The 21,008-nt window shown below is 41.7% G+C and overlaps 1 protein-coding gene across 1 annotated transcript in view; it reads left to right on the top strand.

Moving 5' to 3' along the window:
- The window catches only part of ACADL (acyl-CoA dehydrogenase long chain), a 32,032-nt gene that overhangs the window by 6,271 nt on the left and 4,753 nt on the right, over positions 1 to 21,008 (top strand). The window contains exons 3-9 of the mRNA XM_084643028.1: positions 4,996 to 5,133; positions 5,586 to 5,750; positions 6,747 to 6,813; positions 12,687 to 12,851; positions 13,163 to 13,264; positions 16,746 to 16,859; positions 19,555 to 19,682. Coding sequence (XP_084499154.1) covers positions 4,996 to 5,133; positions 5,586 to 5,750; positions 6,747 to 6,813; positions 12,687 to 12,851; positions 13,163 to 13,264; positions 16,746 to 16,859; positions 19,555 to 19,682 — 879 coding nt within the window. The remainder of the gene's footprint in view (positions 1 to 4,995; positions 5,134 to 5,585; positions 5,751 to 6,746; positions 6,814 to 12,686; positions 12,852 to 13,162; positions 13,265 to 16,745; positions 16,860 to 19,554; positions 19,683 to 21,008) is intronic.

Here is a 21,008-nt window from a genome sequence, read left to right as displayed (position 1 = left end):
CACAAAAATAACAAAATATGTGTATTAAAAGAGTGTTATTTTAGTGCAATTTTGTGTGTAGACCAGTCCTAAAATTAGCTCTTCTAGAGGTCACAACCGAGACACCAGATGGTAATGATTTTGCATTGCTCCCAGCCAGGGCTGGAACAGCAGTCTAGAAGTGAAAGATTTCAGTTACCTGTCCCCTGATCTATTCATCCCCCTCATAGTTCCATTGCTATATTTGGTGTAGCTAGCTTGTTTCAGGCATGATCCTTAGTGTATTTTTGTTTTGTAATCTCCTAGTCCAAATTCCAGTTTTGAAAACTGTTTGGAAAAAAAAAAAAAAGGGTATGGTTCTAGGAGAGCAGCTTCATTTCAGAATTAATTTCAAGATAATCAAGTCTTAGCGGGTTAATATCAAACAGTTGTCTTTAATTCTGGTAGTGAGGGTAATGGGGTGAAATATGGGATGGTGTTCTCCCGCTTAAATTTAGCCAGTTAGCCCAGAAGGCTAGCTGTACCTCAGATATGGTGATTGTTCTTTCGAGGACTACAGTGCATGTCTGCAAAACCATAAACAGTAGATTGTCCCATTTTCCAATAGGGACCATCTTCCAACCAAAGATTTAAGCAACTGTATTAGTTCTGGACTGGGAAAGCAAACAATAAAAAAGTGGATTTAATATATTTCATATTTTCACATTTATTTCATTCCTTCCCCCTCCTTTCTCCAACTCCTCCACCTGGAATTTCTCTCTGTCTGTAATTACTGTTCTGTTTCTGTACAATCTCCAGAAGATAAACATGAGAGAATGCTACAAACTTTCACAAACAAATATTATTTATTTGTATTACCATAGCACCAAGGGGCCTTACTCATAGACCAGTATCCCACTGAGATAAGCCCTGAACAGACACAAACAAAAAGATGATCCCTTCCCTTGGGGCTTAATATAGCTTCTCTTCTTCCATTTATAGTTACTGAGCAATGCCATTCAACCAAACCAAATAGAGACTATAAAACTCCATCAACTTAAAATCATTCTCATGTCTGAAATTTTCACTTCTTACTGTTACAAGTAAGACCAATTGCTAATATAACTGAGATTAGAAGAGAGGTTTTTTTTTTAAATTTACTTTGTACGTTTGAGAGTGCTTTATGGGTAGTCACATTCCCCTTCTCTGTAAAGTCAGTCACTTTCCTTCTGTTGCTAGCATGGGTCTTTTCACACAGCAACAGGGGAAAGAAACACTTATAAAATGGGAAAATGTCTGTAAAGCCAAAGAAAAAAAAATTGTACTGGAATTATGGCAGGTGTAGAACCTGACACTACTTTAATTATTTTTTGCAACTGACTAGATTTCAAGGTGACAATGTCCCTTTAAAACTTACATGCCAGTCCCTGTAACCTCCAGCTATTATTCGTTACTTATGTAAAACTATAGATGGACATGGCTCTTTCCAGTAGAGTAATTTAGTGATGTGGAAAAGGGGGTGAATAGTTAGTGGCAAAGTTTGCAGACAATACAAAATTATTCAAGTCCAAAGCAGACTGTGAGGAGTTACAGAGGGATCTCACAAAACTGCGTGGCTGAGCAACAAAATGGCATATGAAATTAAAAGTTGATAAGTGCAAAGTAATCCCAACTATACATATTAATAATGGGTTCTAAATTAACTGTTGCCACCCAAGAAAGAGATCTTGGAGTCACCTTGGATAGTTCTCTGAAAATTTCCAGTCAACACGCAGCAGTGGTCAAAAAGGCTAACAGTATGACAGTAACTATTAGGAAAGGGATAGAAAATAAGACAAAATATAGTACCACTATATAAATTCATGATGTACCCACACTTTGAATATCCTGTTCTGATCACCCCATCTCAAAAAAGGTATAGTGGAACTGGAAAAGGTTCAGAGAAGGGCAACAAAGATGATTAAGGGTATGGAATGGCTTCCATATGAGGAGAGACCATAAAGATAAGGACTAGTAAGCTTAGAAAAGGGACAACGGGGCAGGGGGGAAATGATGATAGAGGTCTATAAAATGAAGAATGTGGAAAAAGTGAATAGAGGAGTTTTATTTACCCTTTCATACAATACAAAAACCACTCATCACCTGATGAAATTAATAGGCAGCTGATTTAGTGCAAACAAGAAAGTACTTTTTTTTTTTTTTTTTTTTACACTATGCACAACTAACCTGTGGAACTCACTGATGTGGGATGTTGTGATGGGCAAAAGTGTAACATGGTTCAGAAAGAACTGGATAAGTTTCTGGAGGATAGATCCATCAACGACCATTAGCCAAGATGGGCAGAGACACAGCCCAATGCTAGGGGCAACCCTAAACCTCTGACTGTCAGAAGCCAGGAAATCAGGTGTGGTCACTCCATAATTGCCCTGTTCAGTACATTCCCACTGAAGCTCTGGTACAGGCTTCGGTCGGAGATAGATACTGGGTGAGATGGACCATGGTCTGACCCAGTATGGCAGCTTTTATATTCTTAATATGCAGAGTCTCTGCCCTGAAGAGCTTGGTGTCAGATTTTCAAAAGCACCTTGTAGTAGGAATAGAGCCTGAGACATAAGCCCTTGTATCAGAGGCCTGGTCTGAGGCAGGACCTGCTTACAGAATTTGGCAACAGGGCTAATATTGCAAAAATACACATTCCTAAGAAGTGCTAGTCAAAGTACTCACGCAAACGCATCCCGATATCAAGTGGTACCAGAACATCCCAGTATCAAGTATGGTACAAAAACATTCCCCAAGGATAACAGGAACACACTGACCCCTCCTAAGAGAGAAGGTCAGGATAACAGTTCGAAATAAAAATGTTTTGATAGAACCAACATGTGCAAGGTAATGGGTAATAACTAGCCACATCACAGCGCTGTAACTATGTCAGAGGAGCAGTACTAACTTTTGTATTGGGGTATAAAGATGTAGCTCAGAGTGACTATCTTTGCCTGACCTGGGGAGGAATGGAAAGTCCCGCCGTTCACTGAGCTGGTCCATTGTTACGGGCATAAGTGTATTAGTGGTCTGGTGGAGTCTGCGAGATACTAGTACCGGGCTTCATTGACAATAAGCCTGGCTGGGTGCCTTTGTCCCTTAACTGATCTTGTGCTCATTGGGTGGTTTGGTCGAGGTCTGCTGTGCCAGCTGTCTGCATAGGGCTGGGGCAGCACACATGCAGCCAAACATCTGTCAACATGGAATCACACACTAAGTGACTTAGGACTACTGATTTTCAAAGGCTGCATCTTCACTAGGGAAAAAAATGCATTCTTAACTCAAGCTAGCTAATGCATGGTAAAATCCTAGGGAAGACAAGTCTTTAGCTTGTGTAAAATTGATCTACTGCCTTGTCTTCCCTAGGATTTTACCTCAAGTTAGTAACATCCTTTCTTCCCCCTGGAAGATAAGGCCAATTGGATTTTTGCACCTGCAGCATTTAGATGCTTTTGAAAAATCCGACTGTAAAGGAACAAATGGGTTTAATGGTAACGCATAGTAAGTGGCTGGGCAGACATGGAGGGGCTACTGTGTATGTTAGCAAACACAGGCATTGTGGAAAATGTGTGTTTTGTTTTTTGTTTGTTTGGTGGGGGCGTGATTTGGAGGTATGAGAGCTCATCGCAAATGTTGCTTGGAAGGAATAGAGTTTGGAGTGAATGAAAAACACAGGGAGTGTTTGGGAGAGAAACTTATGTGGGCTATCTGAAGTGGGGGAGGGATTGAGGAGTAGTTTGAACTGCCTGGATAAAGAACCAGTGGGACAGCCCACCCGTGCATGTCTTTCTAAGGCTGTGATCCCCAAACTTTTTACCTTGCACCCCGCCCCCCCTTACCTGTGCTACGATCTGTCTCTCCTCACGGAGCTGTGGTTGCGAGCCGCAGCTTGGAGTGGGGCTGCAGCTGGGCTGCGGGCCAGGGGCTGGGAGTGGAGTTAGGGCTGGGGCTGAGGCTGGGGCCTGGAGTGGAGTCACGGTTGGGAGCCGTGGCTGGGGGCTGAGCAAGAGCCAGGGGCCAAAGCCAGGAGTGGGGCTGGGGCACAGTGAGGCTGGGTGGCACTCCCTGCCTGGCCTCTGTGGGGCCTGGCCACACCCTGCCACCCCCTTCCCTCCCCCAAACGTTCATCCGTGCCTCATAGTTTGGAGATCTCTGCTCTCCATGAAGATGGGTTCATCCTTCAAATTTTAAGCTAATAATCCAAGGAAAAGTATCATCCAAAGAAGTAGGAAGGTGTGGATCTCATTAAGTCTTCTAGCACATGCAGTGTTTTATAGTGTAATGTATCTTGCTTTTGCAAAACACTCTTTCTTTGATATTTCTTCTACTACTTTCTCAAAGTGCTTGCTCAGTGAAGTGTCTGTTGCTTACACTTTACATCCATTTCAGTTGCAGCTGATAAAAGGCCTCCAAACTAGTCTGTGTGGCTGAAAAGATGAGCCTTGCACTGCATCTTCAAGTCCATCCAACTCTGGCTCTTGCAGACAGCCTGAGGGAGAAAGTTTCACAGATAGGGAACTTCTGCCATGACTCTTTAATTCTCCTTCCGAATTAAAATCTAAGGACTATCACCAGAAGCTCCTCTGCTGTCAATTTACCAAAGTACCACAAAAATCAACTCATCTGAGGTAGTGTTCCGCAAATTTATCAGGTATAAAAGTTAAGGAAATTGCAGGTTATAAATTGGAAGCAGAAGTTAGCTTTTTACCACCTACCATACTGCATGTAATTCTGTGGTGGCAACTTAATCATTAATGCATAGACTGGGAGACTACAGATCCTAAGTACATTGCATGAGTCCAAGGAGCCTACCTCTCCCCAGCTGGCAAAATACACATGCCTGTTTTATGTTACCTCATGTGTTGTAGATTGGTTTCTGAGACTGAAAGTCTTATTCTTAAGCACTGAAACTTCGTAGCAGATTTTATGGTGTAAAGCAGCAGCTGTGGCAAATAGGAGGGGAAGTCCACTAACTTTGCATTCCTGTATCATTTGCAGATGGGAGAAGGCTGGCCAAGTGAGCAGGGAGCTGTGGGAAAAAGCTGGACAACAGGGACTGCTGGGTGTCAATGTATCAGAAAAACATGGTGGCATTGGAGGGGATCTACTCTCTTCAGCAGTGGTCTGGGAGGAGCAGTAAGTACAAGACACTGCAGCAAGAATCCAGTTGGTATCGTTAAAAGATTGTATTTGTTCATATGATTTCCTGATTCCTATTGTAAGGAGAGTGTGTTCACAGACCGTAATAATCTTTTCCTTTCACAGAAGTGATAATTTAGACAGGCATAAGTACCCCCTACTTTAGATATTTCAGATGATTTTACTAAATATCATAGTAGTATATTTTTAGGACTGCTGGGAGAGGAGGGGAAATGTTCTCCTTAGACTGGTGGGTGAGCCAATGGTTTGGCAGTGAAAGTACATTCTATAAATAAAAACATGGATGTCCCAAGTTAAAATTGTGTTAGTCATTTTGAGGGCTTTTAGTGTACATTTCTTTGAGTTTTGGTTCTCTGGTTTTAACAGTGTAAAATTCAACAGATCAATCACTGTCACATTTTCTCTAAAGTTTACTTTTACTCTTCAAGGATGTATGTTAATTGTACTGGCCCAGGATTCAGCCTTCATTCAGATATTGTCATGCCCTATATTGCAAACTATGGCTCAGAAGAACAGATTGAACGGTTTATCCCTGAAATGTCTGCAGGCAAACGTATTGGTGCTATAGCCATGACAGAACCTGGGGCTGGCAGGTAAGGCGGAAAGGATAACAGGTGGGCTTTACATACATGTTGCTTACCTAATCTCACTGTGTAAAAACTTTGCGTTTCATAGTTATGACCATCTTACTGATTAGGCAGTAGCCCGGAATAGGTAGAACCACAAAAATAACCTTTAATTATGCATTGCTGTTTTATGCTTTGTCATTTCAGGATGCCTGTTCCAAACCCATGAACTTGTCATCAGCCCTAGGACAAATAGGGTTTTGTGTTTGTTTTAGATTCTCCATAAACAGTCACTAGCCTACTTGTTGCATGGACATTCTTTAATGTGAAATGTAATAACTTAGTAAAGAAGGCTTGACTTATTCCATATAATGCTGTCAGAATTTGGCAAGAGGGCCTATTTCCTTGTCCCTGAATCCTGTATAGGATAGAGTTCTCTTTCCTGTACGCCATTCCTATAAGGGCAGACAGTAGGATTATTGGGTAGATTACTGATTCAGGATTATTCTCTTCAATCTGCTAAGCAGAGGGGAGCCCAGTGGGGAGCTGTGCCTTCTATGCTGTGTCCCCGCTGGTCCTAGACAGCAAAAGTCTCTCTGCATGAGAACCATAAGCTGACCTCTAACTATATGTGGAGGGTGCCAAGCTGAGTGGCTGATATCTGCTTTCTGGGGCAGCCCTAAATTGGTGGGCCATGTCAACATAAGATGCTGCAGAGCTAATAGATATTATTTGTGCACATGGTACTTCGGCTGTGAGACGGTATCTCACTTTGAAGTAGAACCATGTGCTGTACTGAAGATGCAGAGATTCATCATTCATAGACATAACACACTTGTGGTTTCCATAATATTCTCTCGTCCCTTTTTAATACATCCCTGAATCCTATTGTACGTAGCGCTATCCACAGGGAGTTCTAGGCTCTTCATTATTTTATACTAGGATTATTTTTTAAATATGAACTTCATGCCACTGATGGATTGTTCTCTTAAATAACTTTCTTTTCTTGCCAATCAATTTTAGTGATTTGCAGGGTGTACGAACATATGCAAAAAAGGATGGAAGTGATTGGATTCTGAATGGAAGTAAGGTATGTGAATGGATGTGCTCTGACTTATGGTGCTTGGGTACTGAATTCATCCAGTTAGTGACAGAATTTATTTCATTCTACAGCTGCTTTCCCAGAATTTAATGTTTCTACCCCTATGTTTTTCCTTTTCTATGAGTTACATCTTATAGAAGAATTCGTGTTACCCAGCCATCTAGCTTATGATGCTGACAATTTATGGGTCAATCAGCAGAGCAGACTCTTCTTTGCAGCTTTTATTGGAGAACAAAAAGGCAGCCCGATCATAAGATTTTTGTTCTTTTCCTTGACTGGTATAGTCAGGCTGCACAATATAGCCAAGGGCCAGACTGTTTCTCAGTTCAGTGGAGTTGGTAGCAGAATAGCCACCCTGCTATGCATTCCCCTGTCAGTTGAGGGAAACAAACTAAAACCTTTATTCCTTTACTGCGTCAACATAAAAATGGAATCTTTATTCAGTGAATGTATTGTTCAGTGTATGGGATAAATTCCATATTAGATGCCAACCACATATTGAGCTGCTATAAGGCTGGCAGCGTGTACCCATCTCATTTAATCCCTAATACAAAGAATTAAGAAGATTGAAGTAAGTGATTGTCATTCTAAAAACTTTTAAATGACACTGCTGTTAGTTGAAAACTTTTAAAACTAAAAACCTCTTAGTGTTATAGATCTGTCCTGGTACTTGATTTTTTTTTGAGTATTGGGATAGTTGGTTTAGTAAAATTATTTTTAAAAACGATGAATCATAGGTGACCACAGGGTGTAGTGGTTAACAGGTAGACTAAGGGTATGTCTACACTACGAAATTAGGTCAATATTATATAAGTCTATTTTTAGAAATCGATTTTATACAGTTGATTGCATATGTCCACACTAAGCACATTAAGTCAGTGGAGTGCGTCCTCACTACCGTGGCTAGCATCAACTTAAGGAGCAGTGCACTGTGGGTAGCTATCCCACAGTTCCCGCAGTCTCTGCTTCCCATTGGAATTCTGGGCTAAGCTCCCAATGCCTGATGCAAAAACATTGTCGCGGGTGGTTTTGGGTACATGTCGTCAGTCGCCCCTCCCTCCGTGAAAGCAATGGCAGACAATCGTTTTGCGCCTTTTTTCCATGCAGATGCCATACTGCTTTCAGCAGATGGTGCAGTAGGACTGCTAACCATTGTCATCCGCCACTTCCGCTGCAACTCTGCTCTGCTGCTATTGTCTCAATAGAGAATTTCTCCATGTTGTCTGTCATGGGCTCCCGGGTACGTGTGGGCAACAGCAGACAATCGTTCCGCGCCTTTTTTCTGTGCAGACGCCATACCACGGCAAGCATGGAGCCCGCTCAGATCACTTTGGCAATTAGGAGTGCATTAAACACCACACACATTATCCAGCAGTATATGCAGCACCAGAACCTGGCAAAGCAAAACCAGGCGAGTAGGTGACGTCAGCGCAGTGACAAAAGGGATGAGGACATGGACACAGACTTCTCTCAAAGCATGGGCCCTGGCAATGCAGGCATCATGGTGCTAATGGTGCAGGTTCATGCCGTGGAACGCCGATTCTGGGCCCGGGAAACAAGCACAGACAGGTGGAACCGCATAGTGTTGCGGGTCTGGGACGATTCCCAGTGTCTGCGAAACTTTTGCATGCGTAAGGGCACTTTCATGGAACTTTGACTGACTTTCCCCTGCCCTGAAGCGCATGAATACCAAGATGAGAGCAGCCCTCACAGTTGAGAAGTGAGTGGCAATAGCCCTGTGGAAGCTTGCAATGCCAGACAGCTACCAGTCAGTCGGGAATCAATTTGGAGTGGGCAAATCTACTATGGGGGCTGCTGTGATGCAAGTAGCCAACGCAATCAAAGATCTGCTGATATTAAGGTTCGTGACCCTGGGAAATGTGCAGGTCACAGTGGATAGCATTGCTGCAATGGGATTCCTTAACTGTGGTGGGGCAATAGACGGAACCCATATCCCTCCTATCTTGGCACCGGAGCACCAAGCCGGCAAGTAAAGCACAAGGGGTACTTTTCAATAGTGCTGCAAGCACTGGTGGATCACAAGGGACGTTTCACCAACATCAACGTGGGATGGCCGGGAAAGGTACATGACGCTCGCATGTTCAGGAACTCTGGTCTGTTTCAAAAGCTGCAGGAAGGGACTTTATTCCCAGATCAGAAAATAACCGTTGGGGATGTTGAAATGCCTATAGTTATCCTTTGGGGACCCAGCCTACCCCTTAATGCCATGGCTCATGAAGCCATACACAGGCAGCCTGGACAGTAGTCAGGAGTTGTTCAACTACAGGCTGAACAAGTGCAGAATGGTGGTAGAATGTGCATTTGGACATTTAAAAGCGCGCTGGCGCAGTTTACTGACCCGGTTAGACCTCAGCGAAACCAATATTCCCACTGTTATTACTCTCACAGATATTGTGGAGCGCACAGCAAGCAGTAAAGGGGAGATGTTTATGGCGGGGTGGGAGGTTGAGGCAAATCGCCTGGCTGCTGGTTACACACAGCCAGACACCAGGGCAGTTAGAAGAGCACAGGAGGGCGTGGTGTGCATCAGAGAAGCTTTGAAAACCAGTTTCATGACTGGCCAGGCTACGGTGTGAAAGTTCTGTTTGTTTCTCCTTGATGAAACCCCCCGCCCCTTGGTTCACTCTACTTCCCTGTAAGATAACCACCCTCCGCTCCTCCCTTCAATCACCACTTGCAGAGGCAATAAAGTAATTGGTGCTTCACATTCATGCATTCTTTATTAATTCATCACACAAATAGGGGGATAACTGTCTGGGTGAGGAGGCTATGGAACTTGGGGAGGAGGGCAGTTGGTTACACAGGGGCTGTAGCAGCGGTCTGTGCTCCTGCTGCCTTTCCTGCAGCTCAACCATACACTGGAGCGTATTAGTTTGATCCTCCAGCAGCCTCCGCATTGAATCCTGCCTCCTCTCATCACGCTGCTGCCACCTTTCAGCTTCAGCCCTCTCCTCAGCCCGCCACCTCTCCTCCTATTCGTTTTGTGCTTTCCTGCACTCTGACATTGTCTGCCTCCACACATTCATCTGTGCTCTGTCAGTGTGGGAGGCCATCATGAGCTCAGAGAACATTTCATCACGAGTGCGTTTTTTTTTTTTTGCCTTCTAATCTTCACTAGCCTCTGGGAAGGAAGATCCTGTGATCCTTGAAACACATACAGCTGGTGGAGGGGAAAAAAAGGGACAGTGGTATTTAAAAAGACATTTTATAGAACAATGGGTACACTCTTTCACAGTAAACCTTGCTGTTAACATGACATACCATAGCACATGTGCTTTCGTTCCAAGGTCTCATTTTGCCTCCCCCCAGCACATGGCTACCCCCTCACCCTTCCCCGTGGCTAACAGCGGGGAACATTTCTGTTCAGCCGCAGGCAAACCAGCAGGAATGGGCACCTCTGAATGTCCCCTTAAGAAAAGCACCCTATTTCAACCAGGTGACCATGAATGATATCACTCTCCTGAGGATAACACAGAGATAAAGAATGGATGTTGTTTGAATGCCAGCAAACATACGCTGCAATGCTTTGTTCTACAATGATTCCCAAGTAAGTGCTACTGGCCTGGTGTGGTAAAGTGTCCTACCATGGTGGATGGAATAAGGCTGCCGTCCCCAGAAATCTTTTGCAAAGGCTTTGGAAGTACATCCAGGAGAGCCGCAAATGCCAGGGCAAATTAATCATTAAACATGCTTGCTTTTAAACCATGTATAGTATTTTAAAAGGTACACTCACCAGAGGTCCCTTCTCTGCCTGGCGGGTCTGGGAGGCAGCCTTGGGTGGGTTCGGAGGGTACTGGCTCCAGGTCCAGGGTGAGAAACTGTTCCTGGCTATCGGGAAAACCGGTTTCTCCACTTGCTTGCTGTGAGCTATCTACAACTTCATCATCATCATCGTCCCCAAAACCTGCTTCAGTATTGCCTCCATCTCCATTGAAGGAGTCAGACAACACGGCTGGGGTAATGGTGGCTGAACCCCCGAAAAAGGCATGCAGCTCATCATAGAAGCGGCATGTTTGGGGCTCTGACCCAGAGCGGCCGTTTGCCTCTCTGGTTTTCCAGTAGCTTTGCCTCAGCTCCTTAAGTTTCACACGGTACTGCTTCGGGTCCCTGTTATGGCCTCGGTCCTTCATGCCCTGCGAGATTTTGATGAATGTTTTGGCATTTCCAAAACTGGAACGTAGTTCTGATAGCACGGATTCTTCTCCCCATACAGCAATCAGATCCTGAACCTCCTGTTCAGTCCATGCTGGAGCTCTTTTGCGATTCTGGAACTCCATCATAGTCATCTCTGCTGATGAGCTCTGCACTCATGTGCAGCTTGCCACACTGGCCAAACAGGAAATTGAATTTCAAAAGTTTGCGGGCCTTCTCCTGTCTGCCTGGCCAGTGCATCTGGGTTGAGAGTGCTGTCCAGAGCAGTCACAATGGAGCACTCTGGGATAGCTCCCGGAGGCCAGTACCGTCTAATTGCATCCACAATATCTCAAATTCAACCCAGCAAGGCCGATTTCAGCGCTAATCCCCTTGTCGGGGGTGGAGTAAGGAAATCGATTTCCAAGAGCCCTTTAAGTCGAAAAAAAGGGCTTCGTCGTGTGGACGGGTGCAGGGTTAAATCTATTTAACGCTGCTAAATTCAACCTCAACTCCTAGTGTAGACCAGGGCTTTGAGAACATTTCTATACCAACTTGGGCCTCAGTTTCCCTATTTGTAATGTGATGGTGGTGCTGATTCTTGTCTGTATGGGTAAAAATGCTTTGAAATCTTTGGATGAAAACACAAAGTAGTAATAGTATTTTGATTTCAATATATTTCAAAGATTCTTCCTGCTGTGAATTGCCTATTACTTTTAGGCATATTTATGGGCTAAATCTATGTGTTGGCAGAGCCTAGCACAGTGGGGCCTTGTCTAGATTGTGGCTTTTGGTCACTGCAGTAATAAAACCATAAGTGTTTATATGTATTTGTCCATACGTAAGTAAAAGATACTGTTTTAAATAGATAAACTTAATAGGTTGCATGCCTGAACCTAGGCAAGACAAGGCAGTGCAATCATTCTTTGGTTGGCATAGTTTCGAATATGAATCTAATTTTTATACTTGGCATGTCTGTGTCTATTCTGCCTGTCGTGTGTGTGATATCAGAATTTGACTTAAAACATACAATACAGCGAAGGCAACTGTAAGTTTCCACCCACTGTAGCATGCGTCAGTGTTTCATACAATATTAAATATGAGTAGACAGCATATTGTACAGAATTACAGAGATTTGCTATAGTAATGGAGAACCTCCCAGTGATTTTTCCACTTCATACCTTAACATTTTAACTTTTGGAAGAGGTCATCTGCATGTTAGTTGGCATTCTTGTTCATAAAAGGAATCTTTATAATAGAGATAACACTGAATTAAAAATCTGAATTTAAATGCCTCTGAACTTTAGGAATATTAAAAAATAAATACAAATGTGGTTCTTTTATTTTTAATCTGTCCCCTGTCTTTATAATGGGGTAGAGTCAACCAGAACCTCAGACCCCAGCACCCTTTAGCTTTGGGGTGTTTGTTTGCAATCCAGATCTGAATTATGCCACTTGAGCCCATCTCTCCTTTTATAGACTGTTCTGGAGCACTTTGGTGTTTTTTTTTATGCATCTGGACTTTATAAACCTTTTGGACACTTACTTACAGCTTTCATTTTTTGTATACTGTTCATTTGTAGAAGTGTGTGATGGTTCGTGTACTACTACTTTATAATCTTCTTCCTAGCTACCTGCCAGCTAACATGCAGCATTATTCCATCTTGGGGGTGTGTGGTGTGTTTTTTTTTTTTTTTTTTTTTTTACAGGTATTCATCACTAATGGCTGGATGAGTGATTTAGTGATTGTGGTTGCTGTTACAAACCGTGAGGCCCGCTCCCCTGCTCATGGGATCAGCCTTTTTCTGGTGGAGAATGGAATGAAAGGATTCATCAAAGGACGCAAGCTGGAAAAAATAGGCCTGAAAGCACAGGTAAGTCATCTGAGCCTTACCGTGTGCTAGACTTTGAGGCAATCTAAAAGGACTTGTTACTCCTTGGGGTACTTTAAGTACAGATCAAATGTAGCTGTAGTAATTCTTCAGTTCGTAGTTTTAACTGCAAGAGCAGGATATTCTAAATTAGACTGTAAGGGTGGGTTGCAGTTCAATGAAATTTATATTGAAAGCGAACAGCCTCCAGGGAATATATGTAATTTGGGCTGTAGAAGTCAGGAACTGGATAAGAGGAAAATCTGAGGAAGAGTGAGTTTGATATTAGATATTTTATTTAAAACAATTTTTAGGACACAGCAGAGCTGTTTTTTGAAGATGTACGTTTGCCAGCCAGTGCCTTGCTTGGACAAGAGAACAAAGGGTTCTACTATTTGATGGCAGAGCTCCCTCAGGTAAGACTGACACAAACCTACACTGTTCAGGAAAAGCACAAAGATTTTATTTTGGTCTTTGCTTGGAACTGCCACCTGCAGTTTATGGATTATGGCGAGACAGCTTAGTTTCAGAGGATGCCTACAACCACAGTTTGCTGATGCTTTTATTTTTTAGTGGTAGGAATTCTGCACTGCAAATCAAAGTGAAGCATCTTGGTATATCAGTGAAATAGCTTGCAATCTAATAGTTTCTATTCAAATAATTAGGGTACTGTTTTAGTCAGGGAAGGTATAATAATTGCTACAGAAAGGATTATTACATGTACAGTAACTCCTCACTTAAAGTCGTCCTGGTTAACATTGTTTCATTGCTACGTTGCTGATCAATTAGGGAATGTGCTCGTTTATCACTCGTTTGGCAGCCGCCTGCTTTGTCCACTGCTTGCAGGAAGAGCAGCCTGTTGCAGCTAGCTGGTGGGGGCTTGGAACCAGGGCGGACCAGCAGCCCCCCTATCAGCTCCCCGCTCCCCTAAGTTCCCTGTGCGTCAGCCGCCCAGCAGGCTATCAATTAATGGGCATTTCAGCTGTCCCTCCCCCCACGGCCATGTGCTGCTCCTGCCCTCTGCCTTGGAGCTGCTCTCTGAGCCTCCTGCTTGCTGTGGGGGTGGGGGAACCCGGACATTAGCCTCCCCCTGCTCCTGCACCCCACTTACTCCATCTCCATAGAGCAGGGGGGACACACGACGGGACTAGGAATGGAGGGAGCTTCCTGGTAGCAGCTGCTGTGGTCTCAGCTTGCTGATTAACTTAACAAGGTAGTGCACTTAAGAGTGGTGTCAGCGTACTTAAAGGGGAAATGCACCCCACACACACACACACGGTGTGTCTCTGTCACCATTAAATTAGGCTTGAATAAAGACTGGGAGTGGATGGGTCATTACACGAAGTGAAACTATTTCCCCATGCTTATTTTTTTTCCCCCTACGGTTACTCACACCTTCTTGCCAACTGTTGGAAATGGGCCACCCTGATTATCACTACAAAAGGTATTCCCCACCCCGATAATAGCTCATCTTAATTGATCACTCTTGTTATAGTGTGTATGGCAAAACACATTTTTTCATGTTCTCTGTGTGTATGTATATATATAGCTTCATCGGATGCATGCAGTGGAAAATACAATAGGCAGTGGGTTTTAGCCCATGAAAGCTCATGCTCAAATAAATTGGTTAGTCTCTAAGGTGCCACAAGTACTCCTTTTCTTTTTACCTTGTAGAGTGTGAGGCTACATTAACCACAATGAGTTAACCCTTGAGGGCTCAGCCAATTGCTAGTTCATCATTTAGCAGTAAGGTGTTCCCTGGGAAATATCCCACCCTCTGACTCCTTCACCTCAACCAAGCTTCACAATCATCATCACTGTGTACCAGTATTAAATTGTTTGTTTGTTTGTCTAAAGCTTATACTGTGTGTGTATACATATATAATCTTCTGTCTGGAAAAAAAAATTTCCCTGGAACCTGACCACCACCCCCCCCCCCCCATTTACATTTAATTCTTATGGGGAAATCGGATTCGCTGAACATCATTTCGCGTAAAGTCACATTTTTCAGGAACAGAAGTACAACGTTAAGTGAGGAGTTATTGTATCAAGTTCTCATACCTGATTTCAAGACCAGATCTCTGTCAATAGCACGGGTGTGAAGAACACAAGATTAGAACAGACTTTAAAAATTGAATGCTACGAACAACTGTGCTATCATCTTAACACTTGTGCACTCAGCTCAATAGTTTTAAATATGCTCTTTTTGCCCTCTATAAGCCTCTTAGTGCAGAATTGACTTTTCTTTGTGTTAAAGGCGAATGCAAAATGCACACCTGCAACTCTCTTACCAGTGGGAATATATGCTAGATAAACTACTTTCTCAATCTATTCAATAAAAAACTGAAAAGTGGAAACATTTTGTAGCGCTCAAAGTGGCTTGTCTTATTAGTAAACTGAACGCAGTTGATCAGTTAATGCAGGTTTGGAAGAGCAGAGAGGAAACTCAGATGCCAAAACCATGACTCTGCTTTTGTCATAAAGCATAAACTATGACTTTGTAGTTACATCATCTAATAAAAATCATGTTTACTTAATTTTACCCTATATGTTAAATATGAGACCTACTGTTTCACTGTGCAAATTCCATACATTATTTAGTTCTTTCAAAGAAAATATTTCAGTGGTTTGAAAAAAAAAACAAAAAAAAAACACAGCAGCAGTGCTCATGAGCACCCCTACAATAGTGAACCAGATTATTTACATGGTTAAGCTAAAAACAATTCTGCAGGAAATGGATCTTAGTTTAAATCTTCTCAGCATTTATGAGAATGGGGAGAAAATTACAAACTTTTAAATGTATTTAGACCAGTGGTTCTCAAACTTTTTTCCGCAGACCACTTGAAAATTGCTGAGGGTCTCAGCGGACCACTTAATTGATCTTTTGATCTGTTGTTTGTACCATTAGCTAACTATTGTAAAGCTCTTCAGATAAAAGTGCTATATGAAAAATCCCTTAATAATTTGTTTTTTTGTTCTACAAATAAAAGCGCACACCTCATATTTTAATATCAGTAGTCTTACCTTTCAAATGTGATGGATGTGCCCTCTCTCTCTCCCCTGCCACGGCAGCCGCCGAGGTGGGGCTGGGAAGGAGGGGGTCTCCTCCGCCACAGCAGCCACAGAGCTGAGACTGGGGGAAGGAGGGCCATCTCTCCCTGGCAGCCGCTGCCCTGGAACTGGGGAAAATCGCATCTTTCTCTGGCTGCCACAGCCCTGCACATCCCAAATTCCTCCACCCCCTCTTCTCACCCCACTGCCCCCGCCCACTTACCCTGTATTCCCCCAAAGGTCGTCACCTCAACTTACATGTGCATCTTCTTCAGGGTCCAGGCACCTAATTAGTGGAGCCACGCCTGCACGGCTCCACTAATTAGGTGGGTGGTTCTTCATTCTCTTGTGTGCGGCCACCCAGGCATGCACCTTGGAGGGAACTATCCTTGGACCACCTGAATAGAGCTCATGGACCACAGTATGCGAACCTCTGATTTAGACAGTGTCCTTCTAAAACTTATTTACATTACTGTTTTATTTGAACTGAAAGATGAAAACCAAATTATTGAAAGATCTGAGCCAAATTCTTTCCATTAAGTCAATGGGAGTATTACATATCACTTTTAGATTTCTTTTTTTCCTGTAGTCCTGTTTATGAAACTTTGGAATGTCACTAAGAACTTTTAAAATTTGGGTCCCAGCAAGACAATTGTGTCCATTAGAGTGACAATATTTTCAATTATGCAATATGTCTAGTTAAAACTTAATGGCACAGAACAAAACTAACAGTCATAACTAAACTTTTGTTTTCCAACCTATGTGTGTATCTGTTTGTGTAGAGAAATTTGAGATTAGTTGCATTGGATAAGAACTCTCAGATTCTTTATCACTTCTGTCTCCAAGGAAAGACTGTTGATTGCTGATATGGCACTTGCCAGCTGTGAATTCATGTTCGAAGAAACAAGGAACTATGTTAAACAAAGAAAAGCTTTTGGGAAAACAATTGCACATTTACAGGTGAGCTTAAACCAAGAAAAAGAGACCGAAATCCTTCTTTTTGTCTGTTTCTTTATCAGTATAGATATATGTAATTTTCATTTCAATAGAGGTGTTAGTCCAGTGGTTTTGCTTGCCTGTTTTCAAAGGTTCTAAAGTTGGATTAGAAGCAAGTACACCTCTAACCCGATATAACGCAACCCAATCTGACATGAATTCAGATATAATGTGGTAAAGGGGGCTGGTCTGGGGGGTGGGGCTGCGGCTGCGCACTCCGGCGGATCATCAGCAAGTTCGATATAACACGGTTTCACCTATAACACAGTAAGACTTTTTTTTTGGGCTCCTGAGGACAGCGTTCTATCGGGGTAGAGGTGTACCTGGAATGACTCTGCTTTCTCTCTCATGTTCGGTTTTAAATTGAACATGACTAAGTGCTCTTGAGATAACATTGCTGCTGCTGCTCTCAGATTGGAAGTAGATGTTGCATTGCTGACCTGGTTTATGAATATATAGTGAAAATAGTTTTGTTTATAAAATGGCATTTTACTGTCTAAGGCTCTGATCCTACAGTGCATTGTCATGGATGGACCTCTGCATATGAGCTGAATCCTATGGACTTCGGTGGACTTCCAGGCATGGGGGTCCACCTGTGCACAGTGCATTGCAGGATCGGGGCCTACCTGAGATTGATACTAGGCAAGTTTTTCACAGAAGGGAACTTGTTGTTTTTAATGCCTGTGAAGTGTTAAGCAAATAATTATTTTATAAAGTCTTCAGTTTTATGGCTAGTGTAAATGATTCCTCAGCTGCGAGGCAACTAAATGCACAAGTGACTCCACATAAGAAGTTGTATATTGTCCACAGTGCATATTATTCTTGCAGCCATTAATGAGAGTCAGGTGTGAGTTTTGAGACTATGGCTCTACTTCTTGTTCAGAATCATGAAAACAGGCTCCGCTTCTCACAGTATCTTTTTTTCTAATCAGAGTAACTTTTGTTAACCATAGTCTAGTAAATACAGACTCAGGGATTCTACCTGCGAATGTAGCAATTTTCGGAAGGTACTGCTTATTTTTTTTCTTAATACAGGAATGATCTTAAGAGTTTCAGAGTAAAACCCTAGGTAGGGGGGCTATTCTGAAAACAATGTTAAACATTTTAATGAGAACGTTGGCCAAGTTCCAGTGTTTGTGATGCATAGAAACTGAATTATACAGGTTGGAGAACGGTAGCCGCCTTGTTAATTGAAATGTGCCCTTGAGATCTAACTAAAAACGTCAAGAATTCCCAGTTTTGAGTCCTGATCCTTTTCCTGTTATGTCAAAGGCAGATCTGTCATTGATTTCAGCAAGAGCAGAATTGGGCCCTTAGAAGTGAGACATCTTAAGTATCAATTCATAATTTCCAGGTGTCATTTAGCATTTCCAATGTCTATACTTAGCACTATGGAAATACCTCTTTTAAAAACTAGTTTTAGTGCGGAGAGTTTGCTTTAAAGCAAGACAACCACTCTCCAATAAACTTTTTAAAATAAAGTATTTTTATCAAAACATCATGCAGTCTGTGCTTTTCTGTGTTTCCTTTCCTTTCATTGCTGATTGCTAAAATGTGTCTGTAATCAAAAGCTGACTGCTTTCTAATTAGTCTGCTGTCTTGCCTAATTCATTTATTACAGGGTTTGAAATCAGTCTATTTGTTTCTGTAGCTTGGATAAAGGAAATGATGAAGCCCACTGATATAGGAGTTTAAGAACTTGTCTTTTTCATTCCCCTGGCTAGTGTAAGGACTACTACCACATAGTTGAGTCTTTGCCCAGCCTAGCTTTATGTAATGTTACAAGTGGACTTCTTCTTTTTCCACGGTATAGCAGATCTCAACGTTAGGAAACTTTCCCTGACAGCCAGTCTAAACTTTCTTTTGTTCAGTTGTATCCATTTATTCCTATTTGTATCTCTTTGAACCTCTCGTTTCCCTCTGTGGACTTGAATTTTAATTATTCTTTAATAAAAGATATTTGATAAATAAAAGTTTTTTGGATTGTGATATTGTACCTTTAAAATTTTACATTGAAGAAAATAGTACTTTATGGAACTGCTAATAAACTAGGGAAATTCCTGTATGCGGTATGGTTGTACTTGTGTCAATCCCAGGATATTAGAGAGACAAGGTGGGTGAGGAAGTTGGTCCAATAAAAGATATTACCTCAGCCATCTTGTCTCTCTAGGGAAATTACCAGCTGTTAAGAATAGAAACACATTTTTACCAGAAGGGGGAGCTCAAGTTGCTGAAACATTCGGTAAAGGGCACTGGGTTTTACAATCTAGGAATTTATAGACTCAAACTTCTGTTATCTATTTTTAAATAAGAAAAACACATGACTTTGTGAGTGAAAGACCAGATTTTATAGCTTTTCTTTGATTCACAGGTTCCTTGACTCTGAGCAAATCCTATTTGATTAGATTGGCAGAAATGAGTCTGTTAAAAGAAATGGAAATGAAGCTGCTTTTAGTTTAACAGAACTCTAGCTGCTGTATTGGTATGCCATCTTTCCTGTGGTGGTGTTTCCTTCATGCAGAACATTGCATTTTTTTTTTTTTTAAAGGCATTTCCTTGCAATGACCTTATGGGCATCTTTTGCTTTCACTGGTTTGTTTTAAAATATTTCCTGATTTTTTTTAAATACAAAACATTTTCCCCTCCCAACAAAAATCAGACAGTGCAGCACAAGTTAGCAGAACTGAAAACTCAGATTTGCGTGGGCCGGGCGTTCGTGGACAGCTGTCTCCAGCTGCATGAGAAGAAACGTCTGGACTCCTCCACAGCTTCCATGGCAAAATACTGGTATGCATGTTAAAACAGTTTGAAAATGTTACTTATATGAACTTTTCTGGCTAGAACATTGGCGTAACCAACCCAAATTTTTAGCCCTAAAGGTAACCTTGTATGTGATTAAATCATTGTCTGCATCCAACATCAGAATTTATTAGCCCAACTACAGTGATGCATGTGGTATACAGAGAGATACATACACTGAATATTGGTATTGGTTAATCAAATAATTTCAAAATTACTTAGTGTTGGCTTTTAGGAGAAAGGTCTCTTGAGCAATGTGATCCAAATTCAACTTAAATAGTTTTTCACATGAGAATTAGTTTGAGTTTTTAAAAACCATTTAATTATACAGCTGAAATACTTTAAAAACCAAGGATTCGCTTGCATAATATTTATAAAATATAAAATAAAAGTTTTAGATATGTTTGATAAATCCTGACATAAGAGTTAGGTACTTGACCTAGCCATTTTCTGAGAACTATCTGATTTCAGGAAGAAATAATTAGCTACCTCTTTATTGCTGTTGCTGAGATTGAGCTATTCTTCCTTTTCATCGATCCATTTTTTAACTGGACAGAAAAAGCCCCAGGAACTATTTTTGCAGTTATTTATTAACTTGTGTTTAACCAGACAAAGTTAGACAAGTAGAAACATCTAAGGTAATACGTTTGTCCCGGTGCCAGATTGTTAGCTGCAAAAGTGGGGGGGGGAAATGAAGACTAGAAAGTGGCAGAACATTTGCAGAAAATGTATAAGTTTTAATCCTTTTAAAAAAGTATGCAAAAAATGTCACAGGAATCCAGATAGAACATTTACATTAAAAGGAACAATTTTGATTGAGTGTTTCTTGGCACGGATTATACCAAAATACCTGGTACAGAAGCAGAGGCATTTAGCTTTGTGGAGGAGGATATAACTAATGCCAGCCTAAATTCTTTCATCAGTGGATTTTCCAAAGCAAGAAACTTGCAAAATCACCAAAATTCCTACACCCACAATATTTGGTGGCCTTGTCCATATAGGTAATGGAATTTCTGTAACTTTTCCACAGAACTTGAATAGGTTTAAAAATTGCTTGAACAGAGAAACTGCTTCTTTCTCTGGCACCAGTGTCCTGCACTTCATTTGACTATACAGTAGTCGATATCCTTTCTTAAGATTTAACCAAAATTGACTATTTTGGTTGGAGGTAGATGCTTAGTTAAATAAGATAAATTTTTGGAAAGCATTATACATCTTTACTGCTGATTTCTGTTGAAAGATCTATAGGTTTTATTGTGTTGTTAACCATTACAGTATTTAAATTAATCTGAAAATCTATTTAGGATGGATAGT

The sequence above is a fragment of the Lepidochelys olivacea genome (genome assembly GCF_965140295.1).
Source record: "Lepidochelys olivacea isolate rLepOli2 genome assembly, chromosome: 11".
In the NCBI taxonomy this organism is placed as follows: domain Eukaryota; kingdom Metazoa; phylum Chordata; order Testudines; family Cheloniidae; genus Lepidochelys; species Lepidochelys olivacea.
This window is presented reverse-complemented; position numbering and strand designations above follow the sequence as displayed.